General features: G+C 40.9%; 1 protein-coding gene across 3 annotated transcripts in view; it reads left to right on the top strand.

The window, feature by feature from the left end:
- gripap1 (GRIP1 associated protein 1) overlaps nucleotides 1-21,056 on the top strand; it is a 58,334-nt gene that overhangs the window by 17,608 nt on the left and 19,670 nt on the right. For all 3 annotated transcript variants that reach the window (XM_066644100.1, XM_066644099.1, XM_066644097.1), the window contains 10 exons: nucleotides 348-443; nucleotides 2,370-2,582; nucleotides 3,268-3,381; nucleotides 3,674-3,751; nucleotides 4,571-4,666; nucleotides 6,468-6,524; nucleotides 7,121-7,220; nucleotides 14,783-14,916; nucleotides 18,396-18,512; nucleotides 19,095-19,188. In XM_066644100.1, coding sequence (XP_066500197.1) covers nucleotides 348-443; nucleotides 2,370-2,582; nucleotides 3,268-3,381; nucleotides 3,674-3,751; nucleotides 4,571-4,666; nucleotides 6,468-6,524; nucleotides 7,121-7,220; nucleotides 14,783-14,916; nucleotides 18,396-18,512; nucleotides 19,095-19,188 — 1,099 coding nt within the window. The remainder of the gene's footprint in view (nucleotides 1-347; nucleotides 444-2,369; nucleotides 2,583-3,267; nucleotides 3,382-3,673; nucleotides 3,752-4,570; nucleotides 4,667-6,467; nucleotides 6,525-7,120; nucleotides 7,221-14,782; nucleotides 14,917-18,395; nucleotides 18,513-19,094; nucleotides 19,189-21,056) is intronic.

Raw genomic sequence — 21,056 nt, 5'->3', positions numbered from 1 at the left:
TCTGTAAAACGCTTATCTAGTTCAGGGTCGCGGGACAAGCTTTACATTTAAACTACATGGTTTCTTCCCATAACCATTACATTGGTAGGTTGATTGACTATTCAAAATAGCTCATTTGTGTGTGTGTGTGCATGAATGTGCTGGTGCTGGTCCCAAGCGTGGATGGATAGGAGGATTGCATCAGAAAGGGCATCAGGCTTAAATCTGGTCAATCGTGTGTGTGTATGGTTTTAATTATCTCCTGTGATGACTCCCTGTAGGAGCTGCTGAAAGATGAAGAAGAATAAGGTTCAGAGTATGCAATCGAAGTTACTGTTTTGTGTGTGTGTGTGTTCTGTATTCTTTAGGAGGCAAACAGAGCCAACGGTCGACTTTTGGAGCAGATTTCTGAACTGGGCCTGGACAAAGACAAGCTACAACAAGAGCTAGAGGAAGCCAAAAAGGTGTGTTTAACACACATAGATGTGCACCATTGGAGAAGCTCCATGTCCTGTTAGATTTTTAAGTACAATGAATTTCAAGAGATAAAAAAATTAAAAGCTAAGCACCACTTAATGGACCTCCATGAATATTCCACATTATTTTAGTTACTGACAGATATAAGTATGAATTAAAATGAAAATAGCAGCTTAATTTGCTTTAAAACTGACAATTTTATTAAATTGACGGAAAAACCCGAGCTCGCTACGGAAATTCTTGAACGCAGCCGTGACGTCACTGGTGGACAACAGCTGAACAACGCCGTGGTGAAACACCGTTATGACTGACTGTTATGACAGTATCTAGCTAAATAACCAACATTATTAATGACAATAGCCTAGCAATAAGCTAAACTCAAATTTAGAGGTACCGTTATTCTTGTAAATGTGATCGAAGTCGAACTCGAATTCATCCGACACTATAAACCTCCGTAATGCAGCTACGTAGCCGAGTATAATCTGAGCCACCGAGTTTAGCGAGTCAAGCTAACGTTAACTAACACCAACTAAAACAGGCGAAGTGAGTGTCCTTACCCTGTTTACCTCCATGTTACAGAGGCTCTTGAACACCTTTCGTTGGTGTCCTTACATGCCCATATTGTTGGAAAAGCGCCAGTGAAATGAGCTACAGATAACGGAGTGAGCGGGTGGTCCTTTCTAAAGTGCCCGTTTAAAGTTGACAAATTTAGTCCATTTTCTGGATATTTTGGGATCTTTGGGCCATTTGTTCACAGATGTCCCACTGTACATTGAATGATTGCAGCCAAAAACAACACACCTTTTCGTCATTTTGCATTAAATTAAGTGCAGCTTCTAGAGTTGTTGTCCACAGGCAAGACCCGGGGGGGACCAACGGTCTTTTAAACCTTATTCCTTGAATTAGTAAGAAATAACATGTTTTCTGACTATCAATAAACACAAGTTAGGAACTCAAATTCCACTGTATTTATTTGTTTGACACTTTCATGTCGCTGGTGCTTAGCCTTTAAACTTTACAAGTTGAGGTACTGTGTAAATCTGTCATTACAAACATAAAGTAGTCCAAATGGATTTCAGTCAGAAATGGAAGCGTCTGTGCCAAGACTCGAGAGCAGCATGTAAACATCGTTACAAATGCCATAAGGGCACTAACGGAAATGTCTAGCTCTGATGAACGTGAGGGAAATGCTCACAGACTCGTACACATTTTCTGATCTTAGGACTATTAACAGAGTTGAAATTGTGCCGAAGATATTTTACCATCATTATCTCATCGATCATTCTCTGTGTTAAGCCTGCTTCATTTCACTGTCTCTTTAATAAGTGTCATGAACTCTTGATCATAATTGCGACTCTATTAACTCTATAGAATACTCTCTACAACTATGTGATTTAGCCTGAACTCAGTCCATTATCTGTGGATTAAGACTTTTTTCCACATCTCTGTTGGAGATTTTCATTTAGATTGAAGTGAAACCTCTTTGTTGAAGGACATGCCTTTAAAGACAGCCTTCTCTTTTGTAATCTTTGTGAGAGAGTAGCTTAGAGCATCAGCTGGTTGCCAGACTAATGTTTCGGGTTCCAGGCAAATCTAATAAATGTTTTCTAAATTGAAGCTTAAAGAGAAAGAAGTGATTTTGAGTGAAAGCTTGGCCAATAAGTACCTACATTTATTAATTCCTCTCCTTAGGAACGTAATGCTTCTTGACTAGTGATTTATTGATTTATTCTGTCTGTTGTCAAAGAAATAAGCCAGAAGTAGCGCAGTGTGTGGTACGGTTGTTGAAATGAGAACAGTTACTGGTATTTATTATTTTTATTAAAATTAGTTCCTGTACTGAGAGAATTTCAGTGCTGTATTTATGCTAATGGGAATCATCAGTGTCTCATGGTGTTTCGTTACTGTGGCAGACTGCAGACAAGCGCAAGGCCATGCTGGATGAGCTGGCCATCGAGACGGCGCAGGAGAAGTCCAGACACAAAGAGGAGTTGAGTGACCTGCGCCTTCAGCATGAAAAGGAAGTGCTGAGTGTCAGGGCAAGATATGAGAAGGAGCTCCGTGGCCTCCACGAGGAGAAAAACCGCACAGAAGAGGAAATCCGCTCTCAGCTACGAGAAGAGAAGGTGAAGGAGTTGGATGGAATAGGAGTAGTAGGAAATAAGCAGTGGGAGTAATGAGAGAAAATTAAGACCCGTGTGTGTGACACACACACACACACACACAGGATGAGGAGAACACAGACACAGTGATGGCATGTGAGGTGAAGCGTAAAATCTGTCAAACAACATTGTATAGTGTTCCCCAGAAAACTGCTTTTGTGAATGTCACACACATCTGAAGCTGTGGTGTTTGTTGATGATTACATTTTACCCCACCATTTTGCTAGATGTCCTTTTGTACAAGGGCTGAACCATGAGTGTTTTTCTCAAAGCTGTTTTGTTTGATGTGTAAAGCCCAGAGCTTTGATCTAGGGAAGTCCTGAAGCATGCACCAAAGCATAGGTGGCTGCGGCAAATGATCAGCCTGCCTCAAAGCCCATAGTGCCCCGTCCCAGTTGTGCTCCACCAGAGCAGCTCCACAACGTAGGATAACAAATCATCCAAGCAGTTTTAAAGTTTATGTTCACATGTGGAAATCCTTAGTTTTTGCTTATGGTTGGGATAAAATAAACCATTCAATTTTGAAGGTTTTTAAACCCTTGGTACATCATTCTACCGCCCCAGGCCTAATAAAAACTGTTTTGTAGTTTGGTGTCTTTAGTAGTGCTTTCCTAAAACATGTACCTGTTCATCTCAAAATCTGTTATAGGCACGTACCAAAGAGCTGGAGGGTCTGCAGCAGAGTGTGGAAGAGCTTCAGGCCCAAGTGCAATCTATGGAGGGCACTAAGGGCTGGTTTGAACGCAGGCTCAAAGAAGCTGAGGTATTTGGGGAATTTTTTTAATACACTGCAGTAGGAATTTTCATTTCCTAAACGCTTAATTTCTGTGTTTACTTTGCTCTGCAGGGATCCAACATAATCAGTCTGGCCACTTGATGTCAGTGTTGTTTTTTTATTATTTTTTTGTGTGTAAGCCTTGACCAGACTCCGTATCCAAGCTTGATTGCTTAAAACTGATTTATGTTTTAAATATTTTGGCAACACTTTTTTTCTTTTCATATAGATTCTACAAAATGTAATCGTGTGTGTGTGTGTGTGTGTTGGGTGTGTACAGGAGTCAATGGAAAAGAACCGCCTGGAACATGCGGAGGAGATTCAGAAACTGCAGCAAGAACACGCTCTCCAGCTTAAGGTAAACAATGTAAATGGTACAGAGCCAGTCAGACAGTAAAGCCGTTTGTCTGTGAAGATAGTGTCACCCCCCCCACTAAACTCTATGAGAAGGATTCCCAGATAGGGATTAAGCCTTGTCCTGGACAACACAGCATTTTGTATTGTGCTTTTCCTTAGAATGGAGAATGATGTCCAGGACTAGGCTTAATCCCTGTCTGGGAAACCACCTCTATATCCTCTTTAAATGATTACAAAGCTCCACAAATGGAGTGAAAATGAAAATCCCAGACCATGTTTTATAATTGAATTAAGGGGAAAAAAGCTGAAATGTGCAAATATGCGTACTCTTTAGTGATTTTCTTTTGAAGGGAATAAAACATTTCTTTTGACACAAATATTCGATTTCACAATACCTTCCTCTTTTCCTAATTGCAGCAAAATCATGAATGGGAAAGCTGTATAAGGCAACCCTGACTATTTTCTCATTTAACAGGTTATAGAGAAAAACGCATTCTGACTTCTTTGTAGGACTTTCTCTGTTGGCATTGGATACATCTTTAGAAGGGGATAAGAAAAGGGATTTGTGAAATACTAGCTGTAATTCACAAATCCCTTTCCTTATAAATGTGCATTAAAAGTGTATAAAATGTGCCTTAAATTGGAACTAATGTATTCCTGTAATAGAGCTAACGTTTACGTTGTCCCTACAGAATGCATATGCAGTAATCAAATTACACACATCAGTGGGGCTTGAATTTAATATGCGAGAAGCATTTATTTACACTCAGGACTGTGTGTGTGTGTGTGTGTGTGTGTGTGTGTGTGTGTCCTTGTGTAGGAGAAAGCAGGGGAGATTGAAGCTGTTAAGCAACAGATTGTCGCCATGGAAAACGAGAAAGAGGAGCTAAACAACACAATCACTAAACTCAAACAGGTACCAAACAGAACCTTACCATCTTTTTCAATGCTTTATAAAATTCAGAAATGCTGGCGAAAGACGTAATGGACGATGATCCAGTGAGGATTAATATGTTTGTGTTTACAAAACTAAATGCAGCCCAGTCCCAAAAAAAAGCACATTATGGAAATTTGATCACTGGACCACTTCAAATGTGATTTAGAAAAAGAGGAACAAATATCCAATACTGGGCCAAAGAAATAGATCACTTTTCGTTATTTACAATCCAGGAAAAATCAAGCTTGACTCTTGCTTCAAGAACGGATAAAGCCCATTGTTTTTTTTCACCAATTTTAATAACCCTTGATAACCCCTGCAGTGGCTCTGAAAAGATGTTTAAGAAATGGATAAAAAGAATAATTAATCAATCAAAGAAGCTGCTAGAGTTCTCAGAAGAAGGAAAACAAAAAACTGGAAAGCAGCTGAGTCCACACCTAAAAATGATTGAATATATGGGGATATTTGTATCGTGAGGAGAAGAATTATGCAACTAACAAAATACTGAACATTTTAAAGGCTAAGCACCACTTAATGGACCTCCATGAATATTTCACATTATTGTAGTAACTGACAGATATAAGTATGAATTAAAATGAAAATAGCAGCTTAATTTGCTTTAAAACTGACAATTTTATAAAATTGACGGAAAAACCTGAGCTCGCTACGGAAATTCTTGAATGCAACCGTGTGACGTCACTGGTGGACAACAGCTGAACAACGCCGCGGTAAAACACCGTTATGACTGACTGTTATGACAGTATCTAGCTAAATAACCAACATTATTCATGACAATAGCCTAGCAATAAGCTAAACTCAAATGTAGAGGTACCGTTATTCTTGTAAATGTGATCGAAGTCGAACTCGAACTCATCCGACACTATAAACCTCCGTAATGCAGCTACGTAGCTGAGTATAATCTGAGCCACCGAGTTTAGCGAGTCAAGCTAACGTTAACTAACACCAACTAAAACAGGCGAAGTGAGTGTCCTTACCCTGTTTACCTCCATGTTACAGAGGCTCTTGAACACCTTTCGTTGGTGTCCTTACATGCCCATATTGTTGGAAAAGCGCCAGTGAAATGAGCTACAGATAACGGAGTGAGTGGATGGTCCTTTCCAAAGTGCCCGTTTAAAGTGGACAAATGTAGTCCATTTTCTGGATATTTTGGGATCTTTGGGCCATTTGTTCACAGATGTCCCACTGTACATTGAATGATTGCAGCCAAAAACAACACACCTTTTCGTCATTTTGCATTAAATTAAGTGCAGCTTCTAGAGTTGTTGTCCACCATCTACGTCACAGGCAAGACGCCTATTAGAGTTTCCCAACACCGTTGGGGGGGGAGACCAACGGTCTTTTAAACCTTATTCCTTGAATTAGTAAGAAATAACATGTTTTCTGACGATCAATAAACACAAGTTAGGAACTCAAACTCCACTGTATTTATTTGTTTGACACTTTCATATCGCTGGTGCTTAGCCTTTAACATACATTTACCGATGCTGAACAATAAATATTTTGCACTCAATGTCTGTTTTGACTGAAAATTACATAAATGAAAGGTGGTCTTTGACTTTTGCGCAGCACAGTATTTTGTGTATGAACGTGTGTGCATCTCATGGAGTTTGTATCACTTCCATCTGTTGCAAGAAGAACAGACTCCTCTGGGATGTAACATTTTCAGAGCAGCAAGAAATTGGCGTTTCATGAGCTCGTTCAACCATTAGATGGTTTATTAACGCTGACCTTTCTACTGCTTGTGTGTGTGCGAGTGTAGGAAATCAGAGACACGGTAGATGAACAGAGAATTCTGGAGAAGAAGGGCAGTTCGGCGGTAAGTGGGCTTACCATACACCACCCCCCCATCTCTCTCTGTCATGCACACTTACACACTCATACACTGCCAGAGAGTAAGTGATGAGTCAGGTCTTTCCATCTTTTCACTTCTCAGAAAGTGAATTAAACACAGGTGATGGCCAGTTCACTTCTCTGCGCTAAACACCAGATGGGGTCATTCACTGATCAGACTCAGTGCTCTTATTACCGCTGTCCAGAAAAAAGCACATCTAAATCTATAGTTAATTATAGTGTGAGACAAAATGTTAAACAAGTCTAAATATTGCTTATTAGTAACAAACAACCCACACAAGTGAGGCTTGACAAAGGCCAAAATACGTCTTAGCGTTTCCAAATGAATAATCAGAATGAGCAATGCTGTAATAAGCTCTTTTCCTTTGGATCATTGCTATTCTTTGCGTCCTTTGGGTTCCGTGCCTTCTGCTGCTTGTGTGTTTTTGCCAGCCGCTGTTCCTCAGAGTATCTAAACGGGTGGGTAGGTGGTAAATGCAAATGAGGATGTAAGTTTAAATAATGAGCATTTGTTCAAGTGCTGACTCTCTAACTAGAACATCTCCCCCTCTGCATTTGTAGCTGAAAGACTTGAAGCGTCAGCTCCATCTGGAGCGAAAGAGAGCCGATAAACTTCAGGAAAGACTGCAGGAGATTCTGACCAATACCAAGACCAGGACAGGTAAGCTGTTCCTCCCGGTCATAGAGCCCAGCTCAGAGAAGGATAAGTCTGCTCCTTACTGCTTTGTTTGATGTACTCCAAAAGATCTGGTGCTGGATTAGAGCAGTATCCCGCCTCTGAAATCGTGTTTTATCTGTTTAGTCACCACAACAACTTCAGTTAGGATCCAATTTAGTTCTCGGTTTTACGCTGTGTCCACATAAGTATCTCGATCGGTCAGCATTACCTAAGTGCAAGTCCACACATGAAAATCCAGACCAAAGTCCGAACCATGGTTTGTGATTGTTACATTGTATATATTTACTTTTTAAATTTTGGTTATTTAGCAAGACGACTAAAGGACTTTCCTATGCCCTGTCTTCGTCACATATGTGGGCTTTATTCTCCTGAAGGAACAGATTTATTTCTACAGTTTAATATTTGCTATTACTACTTATTTCTGCTAAGACGCAACACCAACATGGCTTACATTTCCAATGCTTGCTTGTTTAGCAGGCCCTTATTTGTATTTTCTGTTCCACCATAAGTGATGTGCTGTGTCCCAAACTACACCTGCATCCTAGTCATCAGAGACATCCTAGTCTCTCATTCTAATAATGATGCCATCATTTTTTTTATTCTCCGTGTAGTGCTATAGTGTTCACTTTGGGATAAAGCAGAAATATTGCAGTGGGAATTTCTGTTGTTTAACTTTTAGCTTTTATTTATGTTTCCAACAGTAAAACTTGATACAGTCTGAATCTTAATACACACACAAACCCTAAAAGAAAAGAAAAATTAATATCACATGATGCTCGCTAATTAATGATGACACCTTTTTCACTGAAGTAGAGTTATGTGGTTGTGGTGGAGCCGTCTAAAAAAAAAAAGTGACTTTCACACAGCACATGGGTTAGACCTTGGTTCAGTTTGATCAAGACCAAATTTTGGAAGAAATCTTGGTTTCTGTGCTCCAGACCATGGAGAAAGGCAACATTCACATGGCGTTTTGTTTTTAGACCAAACTGAAAAACCCGAAAGCCCACACCAAACAAGGCAGGTTTGGAATGTACTGTACTCCACTAGTTTAAAGATGTTTAAACTTCTACTGAAAAGAGAACGTTACTATTTTCAGGAAATGGGACAAGCAGTATAATAAGATCTCTATAATCTTGCATAAATGTGTATATATTTATAGATATATATTAACACAACAAAAATGGTGTACTTACTGATGACAGTAACTTTGAACACGACAGTTCTTCCACATTTCCCCCCATTGCCCATATATATATATATATATATATATATATATATATATATATATATATATATATATATATATATATATAGTGGAACCTCTACTAACAAACTTTCCAAGATACGAACAGGGCATTTGAATATTTTTTGCCTCCACCAACGAACCACGACTCTAGAAATGAACTCGAGCCTCCGCCGAGCCGGCGGCTGGAAATGGCCACTGACCCCAATAGGCGAGTCTCCCAGCGCCCAGACTGAAGTGAGCTTTTAAGATTTGCAAATTGTAGCTTTAGCATTAGTGTAAATAGCAGACATCGAAATTCGTGCTAAGTTAAGCCATATCTACGCTTCATCTCCCCACATTCACCGCCTACTCTCCGTTATTCCCCCCACCCCCACCTCCCCTCATACAGCCAGTGCCTGTGTTACTCCTCCAGCCAGTCGTCACGTCTTCAAGGTAGCGATGTGTAACCACTTCTTTTTTTTTATTACTGTTACCACTGTATTTCTTTTTTATTTTTAGTAACGCTACATGTATTTTTTTTTACTAATTTGAGAGTGTTGTAAACATATATCAGTGCAAAAAGGGTGACTTTCGGGGTGGGGGCTGGAATGCATTAATTGCTTTTCCATTATTTTAAATGGGGAAAATTCACTCGAGAAACAAACTTTTTCTACTTATGAACCGGGTCACGGAACGGATCAAGTTCATAGGTAGAGGTTCCACTGTGTATATATATTTCCATAAAATCTGCTACCCCACCAACTCCCGTGTCCTAATCCCTGCCATGACTGAGAGATGTAAACTCTGCCGTCCCGTCCAGTGTCCCAATATTTATTACATGAATATTATATAAAACCCACCCCCAACCCATTCTCCCCCATGGGCAGGAAAGCCCCACGATCAGAGTCAGAGAGTCAAAGGGTGAGGAAGGGCAGGGCTGACCTGGTGGAATGTCAGATTGTCCACTGTCCCCTTGGATGCTCTGGGCTGTTTTAGGAAGCGCAATTGCTGTTACATCTCGTTCATGCGGCATGAAAGATTTAGAGCAGGTAAGTGAATATGCAACGCTGCACATAAATAAGACAGCAGATGAAAACTGCCTCGTGCTCTCTGCCAACAGCTGCTGGAAAAATTAGATGAAGCCCTGGGTTGGACTGATTTGTACTTATTTACTCGCTTGCATACCTCTGTATGAGCCTGCATTACTGTGGCATGTTCTTGCTTGGACTTTCAAAGGGATTATTACCAGTGCGGTGTCTCTGGAGTCTCATCTGAGCAAATGCACTCTTGAAATGGCTAAAGGCATTTGCTTGAGAGTTTGCGATTGGAACAGAGTAAAATAAATGATTGTATTATTGTGTAGTAACATTTGCTTATATATTCTTTTAAGAAATGGTGAAATATGTAGTCGGTTAGTATTAGGGCTGGGCAATTAATTGAAAATGATTCGAAATCGGCATTTAGAATCGACATAATCTTGTCTATATGGATTATATTAATTATTTTTAAAGATTTTTACTACTCTGTGTTCATGTACTGTCCTTTTTAAAACCACGCTACCCAGCTGTAGTCATGTGATTTTGGCCCTATCTGCGACATGGAAGCAACCTAAACGCAGAGGCTGACCAAGCGACTCGAGCAGTTCGTACCAAACAATAACACAGTGACTGTGGTGTGGACGTGCAGTGTTTTGACTATAATTAAGACAACACTGAACAAACAGAAGTCAAATGTAAACACTGAGAAAGAGAAATTCAGCGACCAAAGCACAATCACACACCAAATATAAACAGTGCTCAAACAAGAGAGGAACACGCTCCCTGCAACATACAAAAAAAAAAGGTTGTTCATTAATCGTAATCGTGGTAAAATGTACAATTAATCGTGATATTGATTTGCGCTCATATCGCCCAGCTCTAGTTAGAATTGATGTTAGAATTGATGCTTTTTAAAGAGTCAGTAAAGGAACGTTTTCTGTTGCAAGTAAAGCGTTCTGAAACAAATGCTTTGCCAAGCTTGCTTCATTAAAGAGGACATATTACGATTAAAAATTTTAATTTGGGATACCCACACATACCAGAGGATAAAACGAGCCATTTTAATTGTCAAGCAGAGGTTTTAGAATAATCCGAAGGTGAGTGAACAGAGAGAAAATGGCTAAGAAACAGAGCTTCTGCTCTTCACTTCTAACTCCTGGGCTCTCATTCTGAACAGAGCTGTGGCTCATTCTCATTTAAGTGAACAGGTGCTGGACACCTAGTTTAGACAGAGGGAGAACTCTGCTGTGGTGTTTGATATTATGCGTCGAAACATTGCTATCTAAAGAAGATCTTTCTGTCATAGTGTTACATTTATTGACTTGAGTATGTCTCAGATAGTATGCTTTGGATTCCACGTTATCTCTGCTGAGATCAGCTGCGTTTCTAAAGCCCAGGCCAAGGCATGGCCAAGTCCTTGATAGGGCATTTCTATGAAGACTCCTCCTTAGTAACCTAGGTCACACGTATGGAACAGACCGAGGAGGCTGGGTCGTGATGTTGTTGGAAACGTCTTATCAGCCTCGATGTATTAACAAGACTGTAAATCAAAGTTGTCTTTGAAATCCCTCTGAACGAATGTTGCATTTATAGGATGTATACGAAGGATCCTTCACTTTGGAAGAGTCTTCTATGGTGCTGCAGCCTAGGCTTCGGAATGCAGCTTTAGACTTGTGTTGTTTACAGATGCCACAAGGAAAGCAGGCCCTAGAATTGACCCTAAAGCAGTTCATTCATTCATTGTCTGGCTAATCCAGTTCGGGGTTGCGGTGGGTCTGGAGCCTACCCGGAATCACTGGGCACAAGGCGGGACACACTCACACCAATGGACACATTTGAGTTGCCAATCTACCTACCAACATGTGTTTTTGGACCGTGGGAGGAAACAGGGAGAACACACCAAACTCCTCACAGACAGTCACCGAGAGCATGACTTTGACCCACAACCTCCAGGTCCTTGGAGCTGTGTGACAGTGACGCTAACTGCTGCGCCACCGTGCCGCCCCCTAAACAACTAATTGGCCCTTAATGTTACTTGGCTCCCTGGGAAGTCTTCTAACCACCACTGTCTTTCTGACAAAGCACTCTTTAAAAAAAACCTCTGAATGTGATCCAGTATTATAAGCAGCTGGATGTCTTGCTCAGGGCCCACATTTTCAAATGCTGCAGTGTTTCAGCCTGAACCCCTATTTTGGGTCATCAGTGTGGCAGCACTCTTACCTCAACCACCTACTTCAGGAAAAACTTGGTGTAATCAGCATTGGTGTCTTATAAAAACATTAATTCCTTTGGGGTCCCCCACCCCTCTCCAGCACATAACTATCAAGGAGAGGCCAGGATATAAATAATTGATGGTGCCCCCCTCTAAAAATGTGCCACAGCGCCACACGTACGCACATTTTCTCTCTGTAGGTTGTTGGTGATGCCAGGGCACTCCTCTTTTGGGTCATCCATTATTTAAATGGCTGTAAATGTTTAATGGTTGCTCTACAGAAAGTTTAGAATCAGACATTTTAAAGTAGGGAGCTTTATCTTAGTCCACTGTCCAGAAGGGTCTGCGAATTTGGGTGTACACACACACACACACACACGTTCGCCCTTGTGCACCTTGAACAGAGCAGCACCTAGTGCTTGTTATGTATGACTGAGCCATTGGGTTCTCTAGGGTGGCATGCTGTTTGTGATATTTTTATAAAATGTGAGAGGAATGTTTAAATATGTTTTACATTATAGGTTCTCATGTTTAAGAAACATAAAATCCCTATACATCAACAGAGGGCAGGGCACTGATGAACAAGTAGCTTGTTTAGTTTTAACATTATATTTAAATTGATTTATTGAATTAAAACTTAATAGAATGCATTCACTGATTTGATCACATTTGATATCAAAGCACTGTTGCATTGCTGCTCAGTTTCATTATGTAACTAAGCTAGCAGTGGTAGCTAGTAATATTTTGTAAAAACCTGAATTTAACTGGAAATGCCACAGAGGTCCTGGATTCAGCCCTCACCTCGGATCACTGTGAGTGGTGTGTTCTCCCTGTGTCTGTGTGGATTTCTACAAAATGGTGTGTGGTTTGTCTGTGAGGTTGTCCAGGTGTGAGTTAGTGTTGCCTTGTGATGGACTGGCATCCTGTTTAGGGTGTGTTTCTGCCTTGATCCCAGTGATTACAGGTAGGCACTGGACCCACTGCAGCCTTAACCACAATGAAGCAGTTGCAGCAGATAAATGAATAAAATGAATTGAAATCCCTTTAACTCTGAGAATCCTTACGTAATGCCATAGTTTAGAATGGGACATTTTTATCATATCTTTCTCTATTGGATGTTTATTTATCTCCGTTTGCTATCAAGGCTGTGTTTTATACAGCTACAGTGTGCAGTGCTCATATTTTAATTCTGCGTATCTCTCCTGGTGGTAAAACTAGCTCTGTCTTTGATGTTCTGCATAGTTTTATTACTTCCCTCAATACTATTAACATAACTTTTAAAATGTCACATCGAAGAGGTGCATAATTTTTACTGCCAAATTTTAGCTGCGTTTTTACAAAGTGCGGTTTGAAACTAGTGGCTGTACTTTATAATGGGGTTGAGAGCTAAATAGGAAATTATTTGACACCGTGTTTACCAGCTTGTGTACTCGTCCCATTATTATCTGTAAAGCACATCAAAGTCTTACTACTGCAAATTCAATTATGCAAATGCTCTAGCTTTTTTTTTTTTTTTTTCTTTATTAGCAAGAGTCTATCCAGTCCTCGTGACTCAAGTCCATTGTAAGCTGTGTTTCCTTGTTGTGGTAGTTAAAGAAAGAGTCATTAGCATCAGTGTTATTGAGTGAAGCCACATAGATTTCCAGAGAAATAAAGTGACTAACTGCAGTGTGGCGTGCGGAGCTCAGGGGAAAACGAGTGAGACTAAATAATGCAACACGTAAAACAGAAACAAAATAAGATTTGTTTAGCTGATTGTATTGTCAAACATTTGTCTTATTTACAGTAATTTGTTAATTGCCTATTTAAAATGCAATGCATTTTCTTATAGCCATAGAAATGGAAAAAGCCAGAAAATCATAATGTGTTTATTAGTTTCAATAATTGAGTAATTTAATGTTAATTTTGGCTTCTTTAACAGAATATTATTTTTATGTTGCTAGGCTACATTTATAAGGAAGTATAACCGTCTACTGTGCTTTTATTTTCTTAATGTATTTATATTTATTTATAGTTTTTCTACAAGCAATATCTGAGGCATCCTCTGCTTCTAAAGCACCTGATAAACTAGAGACGTTCACAGTATAGCAACTTAATCAAAATGTATTTAAATTACTAAATCAATAAGTGGCGGCACGGTGGCGCAGCAGGTAGTGTCGCAGTCACACAGCTCCAGGGGCCTGGAGGTTGTGGGTTCGATTCTTGCTCCGGGTGACTGTCTGTGAGGAGTGTGGTGTGTTCTCCCTGTGTCTGCGTGGGTTTCCTCCGAGTGACTGTCTGTGAGGAGTTGGTGTGTTCTCCCTGTGTCTGCGTGGGTTTCCTCCGGGTGACTGTCTGTGAGGAGTTGGTGTGTTCTCCCTGTGTCCGCGTGGGTTTCCTCCGGGTGACTGTCTGTGAGGAGTGTGGTGTGTTCTCCCTGTGTCTGCGTGGGTTTCCTCCGAGTGACTGTCTGTGAGGAGTTGGTGTGTTCTCCCTGTGTCTGCGTGGGTTTCCTCCGGGTGACTGTCTGTGAGGAGTTGGTGTGTTCTCCCTGTGTCCGCGTGGGTTTCCTCCGGGTGACTGTCTGTGAGGAGTGTGGTGTGTTCTCCCTGTGTCTGCGTGGGTTTCCTCCGGGTGACTGTCTGTGAGGAGTGTGGTGTGTTCTCCCTGTGTCTGCGTGGGTTTCCTCCGGGTGACTGTCTGTGAGGAGTGTGGTGTGTTCTCCCTGTGTCTGCGTGGGTTTCCTCCGGGTGACTGTCTGTGAGGAGTGTGGTGTGTTCTCCCTGTGTCTGCGTGGGTTTCCTCCGGGTGACTGTCTGTGAGGAGTGTGGTGTGTTTGCCCTGTGTCTTAAGAACCTAGACTTAATCCTAGAATACTTATGGAGTTTTGAAATTTTATTTTGAAGGATCAAACTAAGTTGATAAAACTGTTGATGGCATTAAGGTGCTGTTAATAATGAATCAGTTTGACACTTTTTGTTGTTTTTATTGTTTGTTGTTCCTCCATTCAGAAGAGCTGTTTATTGGACTTTGGTGCAAGCTTCTGTATATACGAATATTTCTTTATGCCTGTGTGTGTGTGTGTGTGTAGGTCTAGAGGAACTGGTGCTGTCTGAGATCAGTTCTCCGAGTCGGACACAGCAGACAGGAGACAGCAGCAGCATCTCTTCCTTCAGTTACAGAGAGATGATGAAGGAAGGTGCCTCGGCGCAGACCACTAATAAGGTAGACTCACCGTACATATGCACAGGGACACACTATATATACACACACACGCGCACAAACATGTTTTTTGAAGGAGGCGCGCACACTCTCCTGACCATGAAGCCCCTGAAGTCTATTAAATGCCTCCTTCCCCATCTCTAGCCCACACACATGCATGTCATGCTGTAGAGTCATATATAGTCATCTTTAGTAGTGAATAAGGCTGGATATATCTATACTTCTTTTGGCCTACTACTCAGTTGAAATCTGTGAAGGTGTGGAATCTTAATAAAATACTTTTTGTAACTTATCTGTTAAGTTTTTGATGCGATAGTCTAGCTCAATGCTAGCCTTAAAGCATATCTGAAAAACTGTCCCTAAAGATAAACATGAGGAAATATAATCTAAACATGATCTGAATTTTTATCTACGTGAATAGCAATAAAGTAATGCTTTTAAAAAAAAAAAGTCATTAAAGGCTAAGCACCACTTAATGGTCCTCCATGAATATTTGTCATTATTGTAGTTACTGACAGATATAAGTATGAATTAAAATGAAAATAGCAGCTTAATTTGCTTTAAAACTGACAATTTTATTAAATTGACGGAAAAACCAGAGCTCGCTACGGAAATTCTCGAACGCAACCGTGACGTCACTGGTGGACAACAGCTGAACAACGCCGCGGTAAAACACCGTTATGACTGACTGTTATGACAGTATCTAGCTAAATAACCAACATTATTCATGACAATAGCCTAGCAATAAGCTAAACTCAAATGTAGAGGTACCGTTATTCTTGTAAATGTGATCGAAGTCGAACTCGAATTCATCCAACACTATAAACCTCCGTAATGCAGCTACGTAGCCGAGTATAATCTGAGCCACCGAGTTTAGCGAGTCAAGCTAACGTTAACTAACACCAACTAAAACAGGCGAAGTGAGTGTCCTTACCCTGTTTACCTCCATGTTACAGAGGCTCTTGAACACCTTTCGTTGGTGTCCTTACATGCCCATATTGTTGGAAAAGCGCCAGTGAAATGAGCTACAGATAACGGAGTGAGCGGATGGTCCTTTCTAAAATGCCCGTTTAAAGTTGACAAATTTAGTCCATTTTCTGGATATTTTGGGATCTTTGGGCCATTTGTTCACAGATGTCCCACTGTACATTGAATGATTGCAGCCAAAAACAACACACCTTTTCGTCATTTTGCATTAAATTAAGTGCAGCTTCTAGAGTTGTTGTCCACCATCTACGTCACAGGCAAGACGCCTATTAGAGTTTCCCAACACCGTTGGGGGGGGGACCAACGGTCTTTTAAACCTTATTCCTTGAATTAGTAAGAAATAACATGTTTTCTGACTATCAATAAACACAAGTTAGGAACTCAAACTCCACTGTATTTATTTGTTTGACACTTTCATATCGCTGGTGCTTAGCCTTTAAACTTTTATAAAATGTATTTTCCATGGTTTCAAAGTCCAATGTTTCCATGTTTGGTTGTGTAATTTAACCCTACGTTTTTCAGCTTTCTAAGGTATCCCTTCCCTGAAACTGTCCAAAAAAAACATATTATGCATGCATTTGAGTGCACACTGTTCCCACCTTTTCCCCAAATCTTCCAAACTCTGTTGTGATGGATAGAGCACTCAAAAAAAACTCTGCAAACCAAGAGCTGAGCATACACACACACATGCACACACTTTCTGCTAACTCTGTTGCCATGGACAACTACTTGTCTCGGCAGCTCCCTGAGCTCATATGCACTTCTCTGTCCCCCTGTAGTTTATTAATAGACTCCTGTATAGTGTAGGAACTATAAATACAGTGCTTTAAATAAACACTGCAACAGAGTGTGTTTGTCTTTACAGACCGAGAGCAAATGAAAGAACAGTCAGGAGGATGGTACAGCAATAAACATGACTCACTAAAGCTTTAAAATACTTCGGTTCATTGCTGAAAGATTTTTCATTTAGAGCAACAAAAAAGTTCTCACATTTTTCCCACACTACCCACATTTTTAAGCAGTAACGCTGAAATAAAGCAGAAAAGTCTGTGAACGTTGTATTTAAGTGGAATTGTCTTTTGTCCTTCAGTGAAAGAAGCTCATTTAATAAGCCTGAGGGGAAGATAAGACTCCGGGGGGAAGGAAGCAATCGCAGGGGACTGTTTCCAGTCTCTGGGACGAGCTGACCTTCTTTTGATTGGATACACTCCAGTTCCTCTTAAATGAACAAACTTCTGGATGCCTGTTAAAACAGCAGTCGTAAACTGTACAAACAGACCAGCAGTGGAGATGAAAGAAGTGTTTAAGGCTCAGAAATCAGTGTAGTTATCATGATCAGCCCCGCGGTCCAGGGGTTTGACAGGGAAATGTGAAAGTTATCATGGTAATGTGTACTACGTTAATTTGTCGATATTGGTATTGCACAGATTTATTGATATTGCCAGAGATCCCAGTAACACTCTGCTGATTATTAGTCTGCTTTAATTAGTATGTTAATCAGTAAGATCTACTCAGCAGACGTATTTGAATAAACCTATACATTTATTTAATATGGGGCGGCACGGTGGTGCAGCAGGTAGGTGTCGCAGTCACACAGCTCCAGGGACCTGGAGGTTGTGGGTTCGGTTCCCGCCCGGGTGACTGTCTTTGAGGAGTGTGGTGTGTTCTCCCTGTGTCCGCGTGGGTTTCCTCCGGGTGCTCCGGTTTCCTCCCACAGTCCAAAAACATATGTTGGTAGGTGGATTGGCGACTCAAAAGTGTCCGTAGGTGTGAATGTGTGTGTGTGTGTGTGTTGCCCTGTGAAGGACTGGCGCCCCCTCCAGGGTGTATTCCCGCCTTGTGCCCAATGACTCCAGGTAGGCTCTGGACCCACCGCGACCCTGAACTGGATAAGGGTTACAGATAATGCATGAATGAATGAATTTATTTAATATGCAATTTATATATCTTTAATATTAGTAATGGTTAGAAAGCCTATCATCAGGTCGTCTGTGCTAAGCCCATTTTAGCTCAACTTAGAAGCCCCAAACCTGAATGAATAAAGTTTCTATCAGTAGTTTCAGCAGTGCAGTCACAAGTTGGTTCCATAGCACCTTCCCACCCTGTTTGTGTAGTGTGTAGTTTTCCACATGGATGGACGGACGGACAGGTGATGGGTGGTTAATGGAGGTGTGATGTAATGGAGCTTGAGTGTTTACAATCTGTAGAAGAGTTTTGTCTGTTCCGACTCTCCACTTCGACACGCTGCAATTACACCGGTCTGATCAAGACAGCTTGAAAACAGTCTCAACCCCAGTGTTACAGCTGAGAGGAAAAGTGACCATAAAGTAAAGGTGGAATCCTGACCAGATGTTCCTCTTTCTTTTATCATTCTTTTCTTTATTCCCTCCTTCCCATTGTTTGTTGTTTCCTTTTCTATACGTTCTTCCTGGCTATCTTCCTTCTTTCCATCCTTTCCCCTTCACTCCCTCTCTTTCTTTCTTTATTCTTTGCAGTCCAACACCAGCAGTCCTCAGTCTCAGAGACCTGCTGACCTTTCTGACGATGAGGTTGGTGAGCTCTTCCAGAGACTGGCTGAAGTACAGCAGGAGAAATGGCTCCTGGAAGAGAAGGTATGACCCCTCACCCTTTGTATTGACGCTGCTCAACAAGAATATTGATGTGTTTCTTATTGAGAAGGGAAAATGGGATTTTGATCAACTTTGAGCGGAAAGAATGAGGTGGATGTTTAATTATAGGAGCGTTAGACATTTCTGTGAAGTGATGGTTCTGTTTTCTTACCTAATAAGGGGAGTGTTTGTATTTGAAACTAAAATTCGCAGACTGTCTCCTCATCGTTGAGTAATGTGTGTATATTGCTTGAGTACTGCTTCAGTGTTTGTGGTTGTAACATCGATACTTGGTCAAATAGACTGTGTCTTTTTCTACTGTGTCGGTCCCACTTAGTGTTTAGTGTTCACAAATCCTTTTTTCTGTTTAGCGGTGAGATGTGAACGTTCAGAAAGCTCTGGTCAGGGGTTAGCGAGCTAATACCGTGCACAAATTAAAATAGCCCTAAGCTGCGCTGAAGAATCTCAGGAAGTAATTGAACCCCGTTAGCTCCAAGGTTTGTGTGTAATTAGATTAGATTAATGGACGCGAATTGCGCAGTGAGCAGTCGGTACATCGTCACCTGCGTTTGTTTTTGTGTCAAGGTGAAGCATTTGGAGGTCAGCTGCTCTTCAATGGCTGAGGACATCTGCAAGAAGAGTGCTATAATAGAGACATACGTCATGGACAGCAGGAGAGGTAGGAAGCTCGCTGTCTCTTGGTTTATTTTTTTGGCCCCAGGCTTGTTTGCTTTTTCCTGAGCAGTAACGCTTCATTGTCAGCGGTTTTGGTCAGCTGATAGTCATGCCTCAGTTCCTTTTTTCATTATTCATATTTCTGAGAAAAAAAACTGACAGCTTTGGGAGCATGAAATGAAAGGCTGTCGTGACGATGCGTCCCTCTGTAGCATCATCTGCATCTCGTTGGGGATTGTAATCAGGTATTCCTTGAAAGTTCTGCAGTATTCTCCAATTTTTTTGGAGACTATACCGTTTTTAAGTTCAGTTTTTTCAGAAGCTTTGATGCGTTGTGTTTGAAGCACCGAATATTTTCAAGAAACTTGGATTGACGTTGTCTTCGGTGAGAAAGTTCCACTTTCTTCAGTCACGCTTCAGTTTATGAACTCAGGATGACAAAAGAACTCTACGTAAACAACTGGCATACATACTTGTGTTATTACATTTTGAACTTGACTTGCTGTCTTACTCCCTCTAAATGTTTTATCATCTATTTATAATGGTGCTATTTTTGGCATGCCCCTGCACCGCTCTTGGATATATTTTGAAGCAGCACTTTGCAAAAAGAAGACGAAGAAGAAGACGAATCTAATAAGCTTGCGATTTGAGCTCCAGGCCCTCCTCCAGGCTTTATGGGTTTCTCTTTAATAAAGGCAGTGTGACTGTAGAGGCCTGTGGTTTTTAAGATCCTCCTGTAACATCTCCTCTGCTCTTCCCTTTAGTTAGATTAGCATCAGACCGGCACTCTGTGTTATCTGTCTGCCTCACTGGCCTCTCTTCCAGGCCAAATGAACATTACTGTAATGAAAATCGACTTGGAGGACGAATGGGGGCCCTCTCCTTCTTTCTGCTGTTTTTTTTGTCACTTCGGTGCTGATTAGAAAACCATTTAGGGAGATTATATGGACGCATGTGCTCTGATTAGCTGTGTGCTGCTGACTGAATATACTAAATCAACTCCTGATTGAAATTTACCAGTGCTAACTAGCATACAGACGTGACATGTCCTTTGGGTTGCAGAATAATTTAATGGCATAAAGGAAGCAGCGTTTGGTCAAAGAAATTGATGGACATATAGATAGATGTAGATTGATAGCCTTATATAAGCATGAAAAAAAATCTAAATTAAATGTTTAAATTGCTTCATGTTGACTCTTTTGTTGTAAATGCCACATCTGTTTCAAGGTCAGGAACATCTGAAGAGCAAAGCAATCTCTATGTAAATGATGTAAATGACTGGTGGTGATGAATGACTGTTGTTTTGGTGGCGTAATAATGTTAAGTTTTTAGAAATCTCATCAAGCCCTAAAGGGCGTTTTTACTGAATTCACCAATCCCAATGCACACTGCTGCAGATAAAATTCTAGTTTAACAAAGTCCTACTTCCAGGACTAGACAGTGCCCCTGACACAAAATGACCCACTTTAAAAACTGGAACTGGTCAGATCTCCTCATAATTCAGTGCGGGAGTTTTTGACATCTGGAATTTCTTGTGTGCGAGGAGGTGGAGCTCAATAATATTGCCAGGGTTCATCTCATAAAAGTCTGGCCAGAGTCGTAGAGACTTCAGGCAGAGGGTAGAGCGAGCCTCAGGGGAACTTACGTTTGAACATGTGACAGAAATTCAAGAGCTTCCTTGGAGTCCATCTCCAGAACTCCTGGTTAACTGTAAAAGTACATCTTCTTTGGAGCAGAAAATAAAACGTTTCAGGATGAGAACGCCATACCTTCGCTATTCGCTTTGGGATGTTGTATGTGAAGGATTTATCAGCTTCCTAATTTCTCGATTATTTAAGTTTGTTAATTGTAAAAGCATTAAGGAAAGCAGCT

Source organism: Hoplias malabaricus, chromosome 14 (assembly GCF_029633855.1).
Source record: "Hoplias malabaricus isolate fHopMal1 chromosome 14, fHopMal1.hap1, whole genome shotgun sequence".
NCBI lineage: Eukaryota > Metazoa > Chordata > Actinopteri > Characiformes > Erythrinidae > Hoplias > Hoplias malabaricus.
Note: the sequence above shows the minus strand (reverse complement) of the source record. Positions and strands in the feature narration are given on the sequence as shown.